The 20945-nt window shown below is 39.4% G+C and overlaps 1 protein-coding gene and 1 long non-coding RNA gene across 6 annotated transcripts in view; one reads left to right on the forward strand and one right to left on the reverse strand.

Annotated features, from left to right (window-relative positions):
* The window catches only part of LOC131509419 (lanosterol 14-alpha demethylase), a 55612-nt gene that overhangs the window by 28194 nt on the left and 6473 nt on the right, over positions 1 to 20945 (forward strand). The window contains exons 3-12 of one of the 5 annotated variants that reach the window (XM_058725125.1): positions 5423 to 5485; positions 5561 to 5731; positions 8406 to 8504; positions 12004 to 12180; positions 13647 to 13773; positions 15254 to 15428; positions 17177 to 17296; positions 17990 to 18185; positions 19992 to 20087; positions 20669 to 20837. In XM_058725125.1, the coding sequence (XP_058581108.1) occupies positions 5690 to 5731; positions 8406 to 8504; positions 12004 to 12180; positions 13647 to 13773; positions 15254 to 15428; positions 17177 to 17296; positions 17990 to 18185; positions 19992 to 20087; positions 20669 to 20837 (1201 nt within the window). In that variant the 5' untranslated portion in view covers positions 5423 to 5485; positions 5561 to 5689. Of the gene's footprint in view, positions 1 to 5422; positions 5486 to 5545; positions 5732 to 6620; positions 6726 to 6923; positions 7249 to 8405; positions 8505 to 12003; positions 12181 to 13646; positions 13774 to 15253; positions 15429 to 17176; positions 17297 to 17989; positions 18186 to 19991; positions 20088 to 20668; positions 20838 to 20945 lie in introns of those variants that run through there. The other 4 variants (XM_058725126.1, XM_058725127.1, XM_058725128.1 and 1 more) reach the window with 4 other exon arrangements.
* On the reverse strand, positions 1723 to 6491 carry LOC131509420 (uncharacterized). The gene is made up of 2 exons (XR_009260491.1): positions 6379 to 6491; positions 1723 to 2616 (listed from the first exon to the last, which is right to left on the reverse strand). It is a non-coding gene; the product is annotated as an uncharacterized LOC131509420 (long non-coding RNA).

Consider the following 20945-nt stretch of genomic DNA (forward strand, 5'->3'; position numbering starts at 1 on the left):
ATATCTTCTCCCATTCTGTCGGTTGCCTTTTAGTTTTGCTGATTGTTTCCTTTGCTGTGCAGAAGCTTTTTATTTTGATGAGGTCCCAATTGTTCATTTTTGCTTTCGTTTTCCTCGCCTCCGCAGACGTGTTGAGTAAGAAGTTGCTGTGGCCAAATTCAAAGAGTTTTTGTCTGCTTTCTCCTCTATGATTTTGATGACTTCCTTTCATCTATCTTAAGTTTATTTTTGTGTATGGTGTAAGAAAGTGGTGCAGGTCATTTTTCTGCATGTCGCTGTCCAGTTTTCCCAGCACCGTTTGCTGTCTTTATTCCACTGGATATTCTTTCCTGCTTTGTTAGAGATTAGTTGGCCATATGCTTGTGGGTCCATTTCTAGGTTCTTTATTCTGTTCCATTGATCTGAGTGTCTGTTTGTGTGCCAGTACCATACTGTCTTGATGATTACAGCTTTGTAATAAGTCTTGAATTTCAGGAGTGTGATGCTTCCAGCTTCGGTTTTCTTTTTCAAGATTGCTTTGGCTACTTGGGGTCTTTTCTGGTTCCATACAAATTTTAGGCTTGTTTGTTCTAGCTCTGTGAAGAATGCTGGTGTTATTTTGATAGGTATTGCATGGAATATGTAGATTTCTTTGGGTAGTATCGATGTTTTAGCAATGTTTATTCTTCCAATCCAGGAGTATGGAGTATTTTTCCATTTTTTGTGCCTTCTTCAATTTCTTTCATAAACTTTCTATAATTTTCAGTGTATAGGTTTTTCACCTCTTTGGTTATGTTTATTCCTAGGTATTTTATGGTTTTTGGTGCAACTGTAAATGGTATCAATTCCTTGGTTTCTCTTTATGTTGCTTCATTATTGGTGTATAGGGATGCATCTGATATCTGTGCATTAATTTTATATCATGCAAATTTGCTGAATTCATGGATCAGTTGTAGCAGTTTTTGGTGTTTTGGTTGTAGCAGTCTTTTGGGTTTTCCATATAGAGTGTCATGTCACCTGCAAGGAGTGAAAGTTTGACTTCCTCCTGGCTGATTTGGATGCTTTTATTCTTTTGTGTTGTCTGATTGCTGAGGCTAAGACTTCCAATACTATGTTGAATAACAGTGGTGAGAGTGGACATCCCTGTCTTGTTCCTGCCCTTAGTGGGAAAGCTCTCAGTTTTTCCCCATTGAGGATGATATTAGCAGTGGGTCTTTCATATATGGCTTTTATGATCTTGAGGTATCATCCTTCTAGCCCTACTTTCTTGAGGGCTTTTATCAAGATAGGATGCTGTATTCTGTCAAATGCTTTCCTGTATCTATTGAGAGGATCATGTGGTTCTTGTCTTTTATTTTATTGATGTAATGTATTTATTGATTGTTTTGTGGATATTGAACCAGTCCTGCATCTCAGGAATAAATCCCACTTGGTCGTGGTGAATAATTCTTTTAATATATTGTTGGATCTGGTTGGGTAGTATCTTGTTGAGGATTTTTGCATCAATGTTCATCAGGGAAATTGGTCTGTAGTTCTCCTATTTAGTGGGGTCTCTGGTTTTGGAATGAAGGTAATGCTGGCTTCATAGAAAGAGTTTGGAAGTTTTCTTTCCATTTCTATTTTTGGGAACAGCTTCAAGAGAATCGGTGTTAACTCTTCTTTAAATGTTTGATAGAATTCCCTTGTAAAGCCATCTGGCCCTGGACTCTTTTTTTTTTTTTTTGGGAGATTTGTGATTACTAATTCGATTTCTTTACTGGTTATGGGTGTGTTCAAATTTTCTATTTCTTCTTGTTTCAGTTTTGGTAGTTTATGTTTCTAGGAATTTGTCCATTTCTTCCAGGTTGCCCATTTTATTGGTGTATAGTTGCTCATAATATTCTCTTATTATTGTTTGTATTTCTGCAGTGTTGGATGTGATCTCTCTTCTTTCATTCTTGATTTTATTTATTTGGGTCCTTTTCTTTTTCTTTTTGATCAAACTGGCTAGAGGTTTATCAATTTTGTTAATGCTGTCAAAGAACCAGTTTCTGGTTTCATTGATCTGTTCTACTGTTTTGGGGTTTGATAGCATGGATTTCTGTCCTAATCTTTATTATTTCCTGTCTTCTGCTGGTTTTGGGTTTTATTTTGCTGTTCTTTTTCCAGCTCTTTGAGGTGTAAGGTTAGGTTGTGTATCTGAGACCTTTCTTCCCTCTTTAGGAAGGCCTGGATTGCTATATACTTCCCTCTTATGACCACCTTTGCTCATCCCAGAGGTTTTGTGCTGCAGTGTTATCATTATCATTGGCTTCCATGTACTTTTTAATTTCCTCTTTCACTTCTTGGTTAGCCCATTCGTTCTTTAGTAGGATGTTCTTTAGTCTCCAAGTATTTGTTATCTTTCCAAATTTTTTCTGGTGGTTGACTTCGAGTTTCATGGCGTTGTGGTCTGAAAATATGCACGGTATGATCTTGATCTTTTTGTACTTGTTGAGGGCTGATTTGTGTCCCAGTATGTGATCTATTCTGGAGAATGTTCCATGTGCACTGCAGAAGAACGTGTATTCTGCTGCTTTAGGATGAAATGTTCTGAATATATCTGTTAAGTCCATCTGGTCCAGTGTTATTCAAAGCTGTCAGGAATAAAATTGCTTCCTGGAAAGAAAAGCCTCTGTTACGACTCTCTGTGCAAGAATCTTGGGGCGCCTGGGTGGCGCAGTCGGTTAAGCGTCCGACTTCAGCCAGGTCACGATCTCGCGGTCCGTGAGTTCGAGCCCCGCGTCAGGCTCTGGGCTGATGGCTCGGAGCCTGGAGCCTGTTTCCGATTCTGTGTCTCCCTCTCTCTCTGCCCCTCCCCCGTTCATGCTCTGTCTCTCTCTGTCCAAAAATTAAAAAAAAAAAAAAAAAAAAAAAAAAAAACGTTTAAAAAAAATGGTTTAAAAAAAAGAATCCTGCTACAATTTGGCTGTGTTTCCCAACCCCTCACTTCTGAGGGACTGCAGCTTTGACCTGCTCAGACCCTCAGGGGGAGGGCCTCGCTGAGCAATGGCCAGGTGCTGGCTGCACCCAGGAACATTCGGAGACCACACTGCTGCCGATGCTCAGAGTCTGTGGCTGGGTGCCAGCCTGCCCCAGAAAAAGTTCGCGCGATCTTGTAGCAGCAGCGTTTCAGAGTTTATGAAAAATCACAACACACACCTGGAGCCTGGCTTCACCCTTATAGTGCTTGTTCCAGCACCAGTGAATGTGGCTGTTCTCCTGGGTCCACTGGGGTCTTTGCCCCAGGGGCGGGGAGCACACAGCCTCTACCAAATGTCCTCCCAGCAGGGGAACCACCTCTTCCCGTGTGGCCCTTGGACTCTTCACTCTTTGGACCTCGCTCTCTGCTCCTGAGGATTCACCCTTCCCACCAGAGCATCGCCAGGTATGGAGCTGCTGAGTTTCAGACTCTGTGCTCCCCTGTTTATAGAGTCTTAATGGAATTTAAACCCTCTCCTTTCTCCTTTTTTTGTTCAGTCCCTGGAGATGTTTCCACTTTTCCACTTTCTTTCCAGCTGTTTTTTTGCAAGAGGTGCTTTTCTGGTACTCTCCCCCATCTCCGGCCTCTCTCTGCAAGCAAAAAACAGCTCCCTGCCCTCTGTGGCTTCTCTCTCCCCCAGTTCACCTCTTCACTCTGTGTACCTGCTGAGTTTTGAGGTTCAGATTGTAGAGATTGTTGTGTTAATCCTGAAATCAGTTTTGTAGGTGTGCATGTGGTTTAGTGTTGATTTGGCTACATTTCAGGGACGAGAGACCCCAAAAAAACTTCCATGCTGTTCTGCCATCTTGGGCCCTCTCCCAACAATCTCCCTTTTCAATTTATGACGTACTTCTGAAATATCACTTTGGAAAACTCACATTAAAATAACAAAAACTATGGTTATATAATAATGAGAACTACCTTGAAGTTTTGATGAGTAAAAGGTCTTGCTTTAAAACTATTTCACAGGAAGATCATACTGGTGGCATAGGATGTGGTTCCAGAGAGGACAAAAATTGACAACCCGGGAGCGCCTGGGTGGCTCAGTCAGTTAAGTGTCCAATTTTTGCTCAGGTCATGATCTCATGGTTAGTGAGATCTTACGGTTAGTGCTGACAGCTCAGAGCCTGGAGCCTGCTTCTGATTCTGTGTCTCCCTCTCTCGCTGCCCCTCCCCTGCTGGCACTCTGTCTCTCTTTCAAAAATAAACTTAAAAAAAAAAAATAGAAGCCCCACAACTCAATTTTAGGTCAGCAGTTTTCATTATTTTTGGTCTCAGAGCTCTTTCACAATCTTATAAATTATTAAGAGCCCTAAAGAACTTTTTAAAAAAATGTGGGTTACATCTATATGTATTGACAGTAATGCAAATTAAAGGGAAGAAATAAAAATACTAATTTATTAAAAATAACAACCCACGTTAACATAAACATGTGTATTTTAATGAACACAGTTATGTTTTCAAATAAAAAAATAGAAACATGGTACTATTTCAGATTTTTGCAAATCTCTTTAATGCCAGGCTTAATGGAAGATACTTGAATTCTCATGTGCGCTCCTGTATTCAATCTGTTGTGCAATGTTTGGGTTGAAGTATATTAAGAAAACCTGGTTTCACACAGATGTGTAGTTGGAAAAGGCAGGAATATTTTAATAACTTTTCCAGATAATTATATTTTTCTTTATAAGTTGTAGTATCTTAAAAGTTGCAGTCTAGAATCTGAAAGTTATATCAATGAACTTTTTATATTCATTTAAATTCATTCATTTAAATTCATTCTTGTAGTTTGAATGAATGTTTTACCCAGGCATGATTTTGTAACATCATGCACTGGGCATCTGAAAATACTGGTTTAATGAATTATGCAAAGATTCTAATGTTGACACATCGTATACAAAATCCATTTGTTACTAAATTTTCCTCTGCAGAAAAGTCTCAAGAATTAGTAAGTTGTCAAGTTGATAATAGTAGATTGTTTTCTAAAATTCTTAATTTTTATTTGAAACATTTAATATTTTATCATTGACAACAAATATTGCCAATGAATTTCTTTAAAAGCACAAACAGGCTGATTTAATTTTCAAGAAAATGTCTGTCAAATACCCAAATCTGAATGACTGGCACTCGGCAGTCATTCTTTCAAGCAAAAATGTTATTCCATGAAAGAAGTAGCTAAATACATGTCCTCAGTGGTTGAACTTTAATAAAATTAACGTTCACTATTTCATCAAGGACATTCTTAAGTGAAATAGATAATTTTTTTTTTTTTTAAATTGCAAGTGCATGGCAGTGAGGAATAATGAATGACTCAGTTTGGTGCCCCTGCTTTGATTTGTGCTAAGGCCGGAGAAGCTTTATTTAGTATTGATTTTACTATCAGTGCAAATTCCAGCAGTTAAAATGCAAATAACAGTATTATTATAAGGAGCTTTGACTTTGCAGGTACTCTGAACATGTCTTGGGGATACCCAGAGGGCCATGGACCACAGTTTGAGAACTGCTATGGTAGGTATTAGGATAAACTCAGAATATAAAAACAATTAAGACATGATCCCTATTCTCAAGTTTATCTTTTAACAGAGGAAACCTATAGAGATGATTACAACATAGCTTTAGAGATACAAGAAATGGCAACACGGGGGGATGACTCATTAAAGACCAGCATGGAAGCAGAGACCTCACAGAGTACTTTTGCAATGCAGACAAGCAATGATGAGGCCTGACCTAAGGTCAGTGGAGTGGAGACCTAAGGTGAGTGGAGAAACTTTCAAGGTGGTGGAATTATAGGATGTAGCAACTGATTAACTATGAAGAATGAAGGAGGAGGGCAATGGGGTAGATAGCGATGCCCTTCCTACATATGCATTACAGGAGGGGCAGGTTGACAGCCGGGTGGGAGGAGATAATAAATTCAGTTTTGGATTTATTGACAATGAGATGAATGTGAGGTCTCTAGAGGTGTTGACCAGGCAATTAGATATTTCTGCTCCTTCCCTGAAAGCCCTGCAGTTTTCTCATTCGCTGCTGTATCCCCCAGTGTCTAGCTCTTAATGTTGACTGAATAAATACCTAAATACGGTCAGGAGCTCGTGAGAATAATAGAAAAAAATTAAATTTGGTAGTCATTATATATATGCTTATTTGAAACCACAGGAGTGGGTGGAGCAGTATGACGGTAGCTGTAGGACTGAACTCCCGCTTTAAATCTCTGGCGGTTCAACAGGCAAAAGTGGAGTTCTTGGGGAAAGTTGCCTCAGACAGGTCGCGACGGCCTATAACACAGATTTATTTCGGAAACCTGTTTCTGGATAATCCAGACAACAACCAAGATTTGTTACCTTTATGCCGTATATTAATACCTGTCAGACTGGTTTTAACTGGGGTGAGGTGGGACTGACCTCATCGTCCCACCCTTCAGGGTGCAGAAGCAGTCTTTCAAAATTCCCCTTTTCCTGACTCCGTAGGCGGTCTCTCAGAGGCCTCCGCACCCCGGCCCTAAGCAGGATCAGGTGCAGCAGACCCGCGAGCCCGGGCGAGGGGCGGTGCCCAGGCCACCCGCCCAGCTGACGTGATGTATGCTGAGATCACCTCACGAGCACGCGGTGCAATCATCGAGCGCGCTGCGGTCTCCGCTGTCTAGTCGCAAACCTCGCTCTGAGATCCCTCCGCCCGCCCCCTCCCCGCACCGAATCGTGGCGCCCCGCACCCACGGCACGCAGGCTCAGGTTGTCTGAGGTTCCCAGAGGTAATCGCCTCCTAAACTCAAGTTCTTTTCTTTCTCTGTACCACCCATACCATAAGTGCAACTTGCTTTTTCAGGTCCTTTTTCCTGGCGTAAGGAGACCGCGGTGGTAGGCAGCCTTATTTGAGAGGCGTGGCCAGCATCGGATCCCGCCTCGTTCTGTGACGCCAAGGGTGGTGCGCGTGGGAGCCACGGGTTGGGGTGGGACTCGGTTTAGTGGGAGAGCTGGGGGCCGGGGCTGTGTCCGGACGCCCATCTGCCGGCTTCTCTCGCTCTGTGGATTCGGAGGAGTGGCCGCGACCTCGGCCTCCAGCGTCTCCAGCGAACTGTAGTGGATGCTGTGGCGGCCAGGATGCTGCTGCTGGGATTACTGCAGGCGGGCGGGTCGGTGTTGGGGCAGGCGATGGAGAGGGTGACCGGCGGCAACCTCCTATCCATGCTGCTAATCGCCTGCGCCTTCACGCTTGGCCTAGTCTACCTGTTCCGCCTTGCAGTCGGCCACCTGGCCCCCATGCCGCCCGGGGCGGTAAGTGCACCCCGGGGACCCGGGCGGGGGACGCAGCGACCGCTGTGGCCGAAGGGCGAGCCAGGCGACGACAGAGGCGGCCGAAGGGCTAGCAGGAGTGGTGACCACGGCCATGCTTGGCTGGGCGGTGGAAGCGGGCGCACTGGGGGCTGGGAGGTGGCCGCAACTCTGCTGCTGGTGGTTGAGACTGCCTTGACCTTGCTAGCCTTGGTGCTGGGGGTCCGGCTGGCCAGGACCTCCAGGATCATAGTAGTGTTACAGACTTTGGCGGAGTCCCTACTGGGGATGGGATGCCCCTGGCAGCTTCGGTCCCTGTGGCGGTCGTCTTGATGACTGCGCCCTTGTGGGGTTCAATGTCCTGCGGCCTGTGATATTGCCCCTAATGGCGACTTAATATCAGTCTGAAGGGGGGAGTGTTTGGTAGGGTAAGAGTGACTGAATTGTCACTTCTTGTGCCAATGAAGTATCAGTGTCTTTAATTTAGTGCCTTTATTGACCATTAGCTTCATACTTACCGAATATATTTGATGAATGCATCCTTAACCAGCCAACACCAAGTAGCTTTTAAAACTGCCTTTTACAGTTTTACATTCCACTGCCTTTGTACAGTGGAATGTACGAACTAAAAGTTTTATGAAAGTGCCTTTTATAGTGAGTGCTAAAGCACCTGCTAGGACTGATCTACCCTCTCTTTAAAATCAATGGATGAGATGTGTTTTGTTTACTGATAAATGTAGCTTCTTAAACATTTAACTTTCTGTACAAGTTACTGTTTGTCTTTTTCTATATCTTCTTTAGACAAGAATCTGGGACTAAAACTGTGAGTGGTAGTGGTGAAGATGCTGTTTGTTTTCCCTGTTTTTTTTTTTTCCCCCCCCAACTGCTGTTGGTTAAGAAAGTTGCCTAGAGCCACAAATAAATATTCTGGACAGTGTTCAGCATGTGCAGTTGCAATACCTTTGTGTTTGTCTAGTTATTTATCTTACATCACGTTCTGAGTTTCTGTTTACTATGGCCACTCCTAAGATATTTGCAGTTTAGCTGTTCTTAAGTTAATATTGATGCTTTATTTTTTATTTCATTTGTTTGGTCATGAACCTAAACTGGATTTCTCCTTTAGAATGAAATGTGAGTCCACATTTTGTTTTCTCTTGCAGAAAAGTCCACCATACATTTTCTCTCCAATTCCATTCCTTGGACATGCCATAGCATTTGGGAAAAGTCCAATTGAATTCCTAGAAAATGCATATGAGAAGGTAAGTCTTCCAAATAATTACAGGAAAAGAAATTAGTGCTTTTCAAACTTTCTTTTATATGGCAGAACATTAAAAAAAATTTGTGATCTTGTGCTTCTCCTCAGTATAGGAAACAGATTAAATTAGAGCTGCTCCTGTTTAAGAGCTGGAAGGGTCTTGGAGATCCTCTTAATCTCTTCCATGTCCTGGGTGATCTCTGAAACATCACCTGAGGGAACCTGTAGTTCTGGCAGCTATGGCCTAAAAACCACTAGCCTAAATTTTGTACTTACTGATCATAGTTAAAATTGATACTGATTGACCCTTATTTTTCTTAACCAGTCATCTGTGGGATTTTCTAACCTGCTTTAAATCTCTTCTGTGACTTCAGTTTTGTCTACTTAGGTGATGCCATGGCCACTCAGATCTTTGCCCTTCTAACAAGCTTTCCTGTGCTGATTCAACCATTTATTCCACAGGCCCACTTTGAATGGTTGTCACTCTTAATGGTTTCATTTCCACAGTATAAATTTAGACACTTTATTCTGAGACCATAACTTCTTTTCCCAGCTTGCCTGTACAGCTCCTTCCATTGTAACCATTCTTTGACCTCATTAGATCTTCTAGTCCATTGTCCCATTTACTTTCTCCTGATCTATTATTAGCCTCTTTACTTTCCTTCTTTTTCTGGTCTGGCACCATGGTCCACCATTTCAGTTACACTTTAGCCAATACCATATGTTTCCTTTTCATTTTACTTACATGGTAAAACCCCAACCTTGGAGGGAGGCTATTAGTCATTTTCTTCTTGCACCAGTTAGGAAGTTCCTTCCTAACTTCATGATTCCCTACCTTGAATGAGCTTTGAACACTGCTCAACAGTCGTATCATGCCAAAGTATGGTTGGCATACTTTGTGTTTGCCACACTGACAGTTCAGACCTTCGTTTTCTAAACTTCTGAATCTTCCTATCAAAGCAGATGATTTCGTCTCCTCTTTAAAGAGAGATGTATAACCATCCAAAGAGAACTCTCTCATGCTCCCACTTTGAAACATACATTCTCTTTTCTTCCTGTTACACTAATTATAAAACACTTACTTTGTGCCAATACTGAGTGCTTTAGATAGATTATTTCACTGAAGCTCCACAAATTCCTTTCAGGTATATCCATTTTATACATGATAACACTGAGAAACAGGTTATATAATTTGCTCTTGGGCTCCCTGCTGGTTAGTGGTGAAGCCAGGATTTATATATGGTCTGATTTCCAACTCTGTAGGCTTTTAATAATAATAATAGTAATACAACACATGTAATGTTTACTATGGCCAACATACTCTTCTATAATACATTTATATCTGACATACACATCATGGATATAATCTGTATGTATATATATATATGTATATATAATCTTGATAATAGTAGGAACTGTCATTATTTCCATTTTATGGATGAGGGAAACTGAAGTACAGAGAAGTTAAATTCTCTGTCTGTAGGAGCAAGGTCACAATAGCTAATACGTGGAGGACCCTGGATGTGAACCCTGGTAGTCTGGCTCTAGAATCTTGGGCTCTAGCCTACTAGGTGCTGTCACCTTGGTTTTTATTTTGTTTCCTTTTGGAAGTTAAAGTCTCAATCCATCTTTTGTCTTAGGAACATTATGCTGTTTTTCTTCTTTCTATAGTGTCTTCTTCAACTGGATCTTTCCCATGTTCTCTGAAAAATTTTTCAAAGGTCAAAAGGACCAGAGCTTCTGTTGACCACTCAGTCTCCTCTCATGTCCTTCCCCCTTTAGCAAGTTTTCTGTACTTACTTTGTTTCCACATCTCCTGTTTACTTACTCTTCATACCGCCCTTGATTAATGAGCTCCATTTCCTGATTCAATGAACTTGACCTCTCAGCTGTATTTGTCACTGGTAACCACAACTACTCCCTCCTCCTTAAATGTGGCTTCTCTCATTTTTTCCCCCTGCTTCTCTGACTGTGTCTTCTCTAACTCATTTGTGGGCTCATGCCTGGCCATTTACTGTTGGGGTTCATGGAGGTTTGGTCCTTGGCCTTTATTCTTTCCTAGGTGATCTCCTCTCTACCTGCAGCTTCAGTTACCAGCCATATGTGAATGACACCCAAATTAATAAGCTCCAGACCTGGATGTTCACCTCTCACGTGATTCTTTTCTGAGATGTCTCAAAGGCATCAGAAATCCAATATTTCTAAAGTCTCACCCTTGGTTTTTCTCTCTCCAATCCTGGTTGTCCTGTTCTTTCTTCTCACCATTGTTCTGTTTTACAGTGAACTGAAGCCTATGATTCATTCTTGATACTTCCCTCTCCCTCTCTTAATCCATTTCCATCTGCAGATTCTCCAGAATAACTCAGTATACATTTGCTTCTATGGGCATTGTCCCACCATTAACCATGTGGCAAGTTTTCATCATCAGTTTCCTGTAATAGGCTCTAACTCGTCCTCTGGTATTCTTTCTGTTCTTGTCCCTCCCTCTTCTTCCTATAACAGCCAGAGGGACCTTTCTTTTTAAAATATGCATACATCAGTGTGTCTCTCGTATGCAGTTTAACATCTTCTATGGCTTTTCATTGCCTGTAAGGAAAAAACTCCTGAATATGGCTTCTGAGACTCTGGTGTAGGCTCTGCAGACTATGCTCCTCTGTCCTTTCCTCCACTCTTTGCTTCAGGACCTTTGTGCATGTCTGGCCACCGTGCTAATTCCTCCTCATCCTTGGAGCCTCAGCTCAGGTGGTCTTTCTTCTCTTTGGTCTCCCTTGTATCAGTTCTTTTATCACAGAGATACTTACCTTCCAGTAGTACTTGTCACATTTGCAGTTTTACATTTGGTGATGTGATTATTTGATTTTAAGTGGTATCTTTTTCAGTAGATTAAGCGTCATGAGTCTGGAACAGTATTTTTGTTCACAATTATATCCTCAGAGCCTTGTCTTCAAAATAATCAGAAAACTGCAAGGGAAAGCATTTAACACTCAACCAGATTAACAAAGAATTAAAAATGAAATCATTTAGTGTTGGTGAGATAGTAGTAAAAACGGATAACTAAATAAACTTCCGATGTCTTTACACAGCAAATACTATGTAACTTGTATAATAATGTAAAGATCATAACCTTTGGTGACTCCTATAAACTTTTCTCTAACCAACGGGAAAAAAAATCTATATTCTCAGAGATACTCATTGCAGAAATATCCATAAGAAATGAAAAAACTGACACATCACCCATTTGTCCAATAATGAAAGAATAATTATTAAAATTATGTTTGTGTAAAGGATAGTAAATATTTTCAGTATAAACTGAAAAAAAATGAAAAATTTATTCATATTTCATTTGGAACTGGATGAATAAAATTATAAATCTGCACAAAGACTGGGTGAATAACTGCATTAAGGCTTATGCACGTTTTAATTTTCAAAAATAAAGAGGTTAGTATTTCTTTAGTGCTCCATATTTTTTACCATCATCACTAAGGCTGCTTTTCTTTCTTTAGTATGGACCTGTATTTAGCTTTACCATGGTGGGCAAGACATTTACTTACCTTCTGGGGAGTGATGCTGCTGCACTGCTTTTTAATAGTAAAAATGAAGACCTGAATGCAGAAGATGTCTACAGTCGCCTGACAACACCTGTGTTTGGGAAGGGAGTTGCATATGATGTCCCTAATCCAGTAGGTGATGCTCTTCTCGCCAAGAAAGACATATCTATAATATAATGTTATAGGTAGTAGTGTAATATTGTACATGGAAAATGTGGAAACAATTCATTCCTTGGTTCAAAAATCTGGAGAATGAGACATTCAAAAGACAAAAACCCCTAGGTAACTGACAAAGAATGGGTATTTGTTTTGTAGTTGCAGGCACGGGCTAAGCAATTTTAAATGGTTTCCTGCACAGAGAAATACAACCAGTGATAACAGTGCATTGGAATTTGAGTCCATTGGGTGACAAGAAAATCCCATTTTTTAATCAGAAGGTCCTCCTGCCATCCCACTCCTCTGAAATTCTAGCATAAGAGCTTGTTTTGAGCTAGAGATTGTTCGCTTTAGAAGTTTGGTTTCTTTCCTCCTCCTAAAGTCCAATATTAAAGTGTTGCAAGTTGATACAAAAAACACAAATGAGATCATTGGCTCAATTGCTTGGTGTGGGCTCTGGCTGAGATCCTACCACACGTTACCTAGTATCCCAGTGCAGCAGTTAGGAGTCAACATCAAATGTTATTTCTGGGGATGGGGGTGGGTGGGGGGCTGTGGGGAAATGAATGGCTCCTCAAGGCCAAAAGCAAGAGCCCTGGAAAATCCCTGTGGTCAAATATATCTATTTTTTTCATACTGCTGATCAGATTCTTAAAATAGAAATGTCCCAATGGTTTAAAACCATTGGTTATCTTAGGGTGAGTTTATTTTAGTCAGACTATATTGAATCATAATTAAACTTCTGGAAGATAGTGAAAGGAATGATACTTGTTTGGGAATAGAATGGGAGAATATGTGAAGTAGGATAAAAATGATATCAAAGTGTAATGAACCTTTGGGAGATGCTGTTGGTGTCTGGGTTGGTTTGGAATACCAGAAGATAACAGGATAGGAAAGGTAAGCCCTGGAGTGAGGAGTGGCAAAATGTGTATGTAGGAAGGAAGGCAGAGGTGGGGTTCCTAATTTATTGTTAGTCTAAGGCCCACGTACCAGGTGTTTCTCCACACATTACTTCAGATCCATGTAAACGCGCTAAGTTTCCCATGTCTGATGTAGTTTAAAAAAAAAATCCTTTTGGGGCGCCTGGGTGGCTCAGTCGGTTAAGCGTCCGACTTCAGCTCAGGTCATGATCTCGCGGTCCGTGAGTTCGAGCCCCGCGTTGGGCTCTGTGCTGATGGCTCAGAGTCTGGAGCTTGCTTTCGATTCTGTGTCTCCCTCTCTCTCTGCCCCTCCCCCGTTCATGCTGTGTCTCTCTCTGTCTCAAAAATAAATAAACGTTAAAAAAAAAAAATTAAAAAAAATTCCTTTTATTGTTTTTTAATCTTTTTTCAGAATATTGTTTTCTTTGGGTGTTACAGAGTTCTTATAATAGCCTAAATGAATCTTGTGACAAAACAAAATTGTGTTTTAATGCTTGGTATTATACCGTTAATATTTTTAAGGTGTTTTTGGAGCAGAAGAAAATGTTAAAAAGTGGCCTTAACATAGCCCACTTTAGACAGCACGTTTCTATAATTGAAAAAGAAACAAAGGAATACTTTCAAAGTTGGGGAGAAAGTGGAGAAAAAAGTAAGCAAATGTTTTGGTTTTGCATTTATCCTAATATTTCTACTTTTTTATGACTAGAAACATAAGAATATATGGTATGTATAAAAAAACAAGCTACAGCATTTGTGAAACCTCCTTAGATTTAATGGCAAGAACATGTTTTGATAACCATAGAGTTAAAAAGACCCAAGAGGAAGTGATTTTACCACTCATTTAGCAAAACTTTTAAAATGGGTTAACTAACATGCAGGTTATTCAGTTCATTTGTACAAATAATATAAAAATCGTTTTTTAAAGATTAAAATAAACTGAATGTAAAACTTTTTGCAAGGTCATTTTAAGACAATAAAATAACTTTTTTTTTTTTCACCCCAGTGGGCAAGTAAAAATCTAAGCGATTTAGTTTTGTATATAATACCTTATTTATTTAATATTGTATGAGAATGATTTAATTCATGAAAAAAGTAAATTTAAGTACATAGGTTTATTTTACCACCAAATGTATTATATGCTCTCTTGCGTTATGTACAGAGTATACTGAGTATAATTTGACATTCTTTGGATATTTGTATGAATCCATTCTGTAAATGGGACAATAAGTGTTCCTTTCAGAGAAAATTGCCATGCCCAAAGCAGGAAGCAACATGTGCCTACGGAGCATCAAGACCTCTTCTTAGGTCCCCATGTTTTTTCTGGGCATGGCCTTCAGTTTCTATAAAAGGTCCAGAAACTTGATTTTATTTTTAATACACCCAAAGTTGATGTGATCTGTTTCTAACCATATAACAAGCTGATGTATAAACTAGAATGCCAACTTAATGAATACAAGTGAGACAAAGTTGTAGCACTGAGAACACCAGAATTTGCTTAACTTCATTGGCAAATCTCATTGGAAAGCCAGGTGATAACTGGAAGTTCATTTGGTACATGTGGAATTAAAGAGCAAGGCGCAACTGGGTTATTTTTAGGACGTTTAAATGTCATCCAAATGTGCTTGCCTACATTGGTCTAAAATTTGGGATATACCAATTGGTGATTAGTTACAGTTTTCTTTCATATACGGTCAAGACTTCAAATTGTTGTCCTGATTTTCCTGCTTTTGACCTGGGAAATAACCCATTCTTCAGTCTTTGGACTGCTGTTCTTTGGGAAGCATCTCTGATGCACTAAATAACCTTTTGCTGCTTTTGTTACACTGCGACCTGGAACTCCTGCAACTATATTCGTTTTTATCTTCAATTTTGAAGAGTCATGAGTGAGGTTTAAAGATGTCTTTGTGGCCCCTGTTTTGGCCACTTGGGAGTGCTTCCCATCATGAGTTTCTTGCCTCTCTTTGTTGTGTCCACATGTCTGTCTGTAGGCTTTTTTTGATGATATGAACAGGAAGGATCTTTGGTTTTTGTTCTTAATTTTCCTTTTTAATACTTTCATATCTCTAAGAAAACAGAACATTTCAAAAGAATATTTGGTAATAGAACGGGAATGATCTTTTTTCCTCTAGATTTGTTTGAAGCTCTTTCTGAGCTCATAATTTTAACAGCTAGCCATTGTTTGCATGGAAAGGAAATCAGAAGTCAACTCAATGAGAAAGTGGCACAACTGTATGCAGATTTGGATGGAGGTTTCAGCCATGCAGCCTGGCTGCTACCAGGTTGGCTCCCTTTGCCGAGTTTCAGGTATGGATAAAAAAAACTATGCTTATTTCACTGTAGAACTGCTGTAGTGTCGGTATACTTTACGTTAACAAAGATAAAAAATAAAAGAGACAAATTAGGGGAGATTATGAGCCCCCATTCTTCTATAAGAATTCAAGACAGGTTTTCTGTATATAGTGAGCTCATTGAAGATAAGTTTCAGTTTATTAAAGAAGTGATTTGTTGTCCAGCTGTTCTAATATTTTAAAACCTACTTATCGCACATATTCCTTGTAGTCAGGAAAGTCTCTCAACTCTATCTGAAGGTGATACACCCCTCTATGCACTTATTTGAAAATATTTGACTGTTTTTATAGCATATTGTGAAATGTCTTTTTTTTGAAGTATTAGTGGCTTTCTTTAATTTTCTCTCTCTTCTTACAACTATACTGTGATTTCCTTAAGGGCAGGGACCATCTGATACAAAGAAATACTGCTTATAGGACTTGACATACAGCTTGTGTATCAGTGGGCTCTCTGTACCTGTTGATTCACTGCTGTTCAGGTGAGAGATGGAGAGGAGTTAAGTTGGTACTCCCTTTTCCTTCTGCTACTTCTATATAGTTACAGGATAAAGAGGGGAAGAAAAAAGGAAAACCAGGAGGGTTTCTCTGGAATTCTTTAGAACTCGTAATACTTTATAAGGAGCTTTGCAGTTTTCAGAATTCTTTCATGCATAGCCTGTAATGGATTCTCCAGAAATGCGCATCAAGTCTGTTTTTACCTCTTCTGTCTCCTGGATGAAGTCAGAAGTTCCTGAGCTTGGTACAATAGACCTTTCACACTTCAGCCCAGTCTTTCTCGGTCTTACCTGAACCAACTGATTTAACCAAAGTATTCCATTGCTTTTCTTAAACAGGCCTTATGTTTTTCCTGGCACTGCTGTGTTCATTTTGGTAAACTTCTTCTGCCCACATTATCTCAGTTGATCCTCAGTGACAGTCTTACAAACAAAGCAGGGCAGCAATTTTTATTAGAAGGCTTGGTTACAAAGGGGCTAGGTAGTCAGATTGCCTGGTTTTAAATTTCACCTGCATTGCTTTCTGGCTCTAGTGAGTTCATGCAGTTACCTGTGAATTGAGGATAATAGCATCTACCTCACAGGAGGTCAAAGTGGGTAATTCATGTAAAACACTTAGAGTACCTGTTACCCAGTGAGTGCCCTACTTTAAAGGTAAGATTTGGGGAGCTGAAGTTTGTTTTGTGACTCTACTAGTGTTTTTGCCCCTTACAAAACATGTGGTCTCAGAAAATAAAAAGAATCAAATCCTATATGCTATAGTCATGTTCTAAATCCTAGATTTTATATAATCCTAAATAAATCTTAAGTTTATTCAAATACTGAATCCTACAGAAAAACCAGAATGACTATCTTCTTCAAGAATTAATTTGGTCAAAATTGGAATTCCATTAATTTAAAGGATTATTCTGCTGTTAAACCAGAAATGGATTCTACAGGAATAATCACAAGTCTTATGTTAGACCTTCATTAGAACGCAGGTGGTGGTATGTTAATAGTCAGGGTCACATATTGTAAAGACACCTTTCTTGCCTTTAAGGACCCTGGACATTTCTAACAGTATAAGAATTTTATGGCTTTTTTTTTTTTTCCTCTTGGTTCTGATTTTTTGTCGATTATTATAGTTATTCAAATTAGTTAAATAAGGTTATTTTCAAAATGAACTGATGCCAGAAAGTACTTCTTAGTCATTTTCATCTTTGAATTGCAGACGCAGGGACAGAGCTCATCGAGAGATCAAGAATATTTTCTATAAAGCAATCCAGAAACGCAGACAGTCAGAAGAAAAACTTGATGACATTCTTCAAACTTTACTAGATTCTACTTACAAGTAAGAGCTCTTTTAGCATGTGTCAGGCTAATGCAGGAAATTATACATTACAACATAGTTAAATAATTACAATTAAAAAGTAATGATGCTAACAGAATTAGTAGCTGTGACCCTTGGACTTTTTCAATGGATGAGACATAAAATAGTGGGAACCTATGCCTTAGTGAAGTCCCAAGTGACTGTGCATGGGAAAAAGTTTGCTGATAAACTGCAGGGAAGTATTTTGTAATCAAAATCCTATTTGTCTTTGGTCTTTCTCTTTTCCCTAAAGGGGGAAAAATTCTCACTTGTGATGGGCAAATGCAAGAGACTATTATACCTGAAAAATGTATTCACCATGACCCTTTATTTAAATGTTGACAAGGGGTGCCTGGGTGTCTCACTCGTTTAAGCTTCTCTTGATTTTGGCTCATGATCTCACAGTGATGGGATAGATCTCACAGTGATGGGATGATCTCAACAGTGATCATGATCTCACAGTGATGGGATAGAGCCCCCTCTTGGGCTCTGCGCTGGGCATGGAGCTTGCTCCTGCTTAAGATTCTCTCTCCCTCTCCTCTCTGCCTCTCTCCCCCGCTTGCACTTTCTCTCTCTCTCTCAGAATAGATACATAAAAATAAAAAAAAAATAAATGTTGAGGCCTGAAATGGGTCTGCCACAATGGTAAATTTGTGTTTGTGATTCACTCTGTAGGGATGGGCGTCCTCTGACAGATGATGAAGTGGCAGGCATGCTTATTGGACTGCTCTTGGCAGGGCAGCATACATCTTCAACTACGAGTGCCTGGATGGGCTTCTTTTTGGCCAGAGACAAAACACTTCAAGAAAAATGCTATTTAGAACAGAAGACAGTCTGCGGAGAAGATCTGCCTCCTTTAACTTACGATCAGGTTTGTGGATTTTTAATTTCATTGCTGCCTTATGACTTTGAGTATCTAATGAGTGGCTAATTTTTAGAGGGGGCAATTTGAGATCTTCTATTTACTGTAAATTAAATTAGCTTCTTTATTTTTAGAAAACTCCCCATAGCCCTCCCTGAAATGTCTTAATGTTGGATCTAGTTTGCTAGTATTTTGTTGAGTAATTTAGCATCTATTCATAAGGGATATTGATGTGTAGTTTTATTTTTGGGTGTGTAGTTTTATCATGATGTCTTTGACAGGTTTTGATATCAGAGTAATGCTGGTCTAATAGAATAAGTTTGTAAGTGTTCCCTCTTTTATTTTTTTGGAAGAGTTTATGAAGGATTGGTATTAATTCTTTCTTATGTGTCTGGTTAGAATTCACCAGTGAAGCCATCTCAGTCTGCTTGTCTTTGTGGGAAGTTGTTTGATGATTTGTTATAGATCATGTGTTCTGTTTCATCCCGAGTCTTTGGTTAATGTCTTTCTAGGAATTTGTCCATTTCATCTAGGTTACCTAATTTGTTGGCTTAAAATTGTTATAGTATTCTCTTACAATCCTTTTTATTTCTGTAAGGTCAACAGTGATGTCTCCTTTTTCATTCCTGATTTAATAACTTAAAAAAAAAATTTTTTTTAACGTTTATTTTTTTGAGACAGAGAGCATGAACGGGGGAGGGTCAGAGAGAGGGAGACACAGAATCTGAAACAGGCTCTAGGCTCTGAGCAGTCAGCACAGAGCCTGACGCGGGGCTCGAACTCATGGACCGTGAGATCATGATCTGAGCCGAAGTCGGCTGCTTAACCGACTGAGCCACCCAGGCGCCCCAATAACTTTTAAAACAATAGCTTAATTGATTCATAACTTACATACCATAGAATCCATTTTTTTTTTTAATTTTTTTTTTTTTTAATGTTTATTTATTTTTGAGACAGAGAGAGACAGAGCATGAACGGGGAAGGGTCACAGAGAGAAGGAGACACAGAATCTGAAACAGGCTCCAGGCTCTGAGCTGTCAGCACAGAGCCCGACGCGGGGCTCGAACCCACGAACCGTGAGATCATGACCTGAGCCGAAGTCGGACGCTTAACCGACTGAGCCACCCAGGCGCCCCCCATAGAATCCATTTAGAGTGTACAGTGTAGTGTTTTTTTGGTATAGTCAGAATTGTGATGGTATCACAATTTTAGAACACTTAAATCACTTCCAAAAGAAAGCTGGTACCCATTAGCAGTCATGCTCCATTTCTCCTGCCTCTGGCAACCAGTAATCTTTTTGTCTATATGGATTTGCCTTATTCTACAATTTCCTACAAATGGGACTGGCTTCTTTCGCTTGGCATGTTTCCAAGTTTCATCCACGTTGTAGCATGTATCAGTACTTTGGCCTTTTTTATTGCCAAGTTATATTCCATTGTATGGATATCCCACGTTTATCTATTCATCAGTTGATGGACATTTAGGTTTCCATCTTTTGGCTATTATGAATAATGCCGCTCTAAACATTTAATCACAGGTTTTGAAAAAGCTGACATTGATGATTTTTGCTAGTGTTTTCACCTTTTTAGATAAGTAAATTTTTGCAGGTCCTTACTATGCCATTCTTCAGGGTGATTACCTCTCCTGTGGGTGTCTTGCCTCCTTTCTCTTGTTGACTGTGGTTAGTAATAGAACAAGATAATCTCAGCTACTGAACTAGTTACTTCTGTACTTCTACCAGAAGTTTAAATAATATTGCATACTATTGAAGTAAGTTAAAATTTGTAAAACTCAGGAAATGATTTCCTTTTTTAGCTCAAGGATCTAAATGTACTTGATCGCTGTATAAAAGAAACATTAAGACTTCGACCTCCTATAATGACTATGATGAGAATGGCCAAAACCCCTCAGGTAAGTCTCTTGGTTAGATTTCCCCTTTCGTGCGTCCAGTTTGTATTTATCAAAAAGAAGAAATATTATAATAGCAAAGAGAATTTTTCTAATTAAGAAAGAATAATCATTTCTGTGTAATTTCAATTTTATGTATTCTAACTCTTGATATATAATTATATATTCAATTTATACAGATATTTTTATATAAATAATTGCAGAATATATACATTCTAATCTGTTCCCTGCATTTTTACTTAACAATTAGGGTTTTTAAAATGGTAATATATTTTTTCTTGGTTTAAAAAAAAACATGTTGAAGAAAATTCTGACAGTATGGAAGAATATGAATTGGATTATGAAGGTTCCTTGAAATCCCTCTGCTACCTCTGAGGCGTTTATAGCTTTTTTTAATTTCCAGCTCCATTTTGGGTCACTTGGAAGTCATCTTGAGTTAAAATAATTTTCAGCTGGCCTGTCATCTAGCTAGTTTTTAAATATAAGTATAGCTCATGTGGGTTAATGCTTTATTACACAGTGGTCTGGTTATTTGGTAAAATATTGTTATATTTTCTAAGGAAATGTGTTGCTTTCATTTGTAGACTGTGGCAGGTTATACCATTCCTCCAGGACATCAGGTGTGTGTTTCTCCTACTGTCAATCAAAGACTTAAAGACTCATGGGTAGAACGCCTGGACTTTAATCCTGATCGCTACTTACAGGACAATCCAGCATCAGGAGAGAAGTTTGCCTATGTGCCATTTGGAGCTGGTAAGATACCATTTTACATTTGGAATTTTTGTTCTGAGAATGTGTTGATGTTTGTCAAAATAACCCATGTGAATTTTATTTACAAATACCTTTTCCTTTCCTCATACG

The sequence above is a fragment of the Neofelis nebulosa genome, chromosome 4 (assembly GCF_028018385.1).
Source record: "Neofelis nebulosa isolate mNeoNeb1 chromosome 4, mNeoNeb1.pri, whole genome shotgun sequence".
NCBI classification, from domain to species: Eukaryota; Metazoa; Chordata; class Mammalia; order Carnivora; family Felidae; genus Neofelis; species Neofelis nebulosa.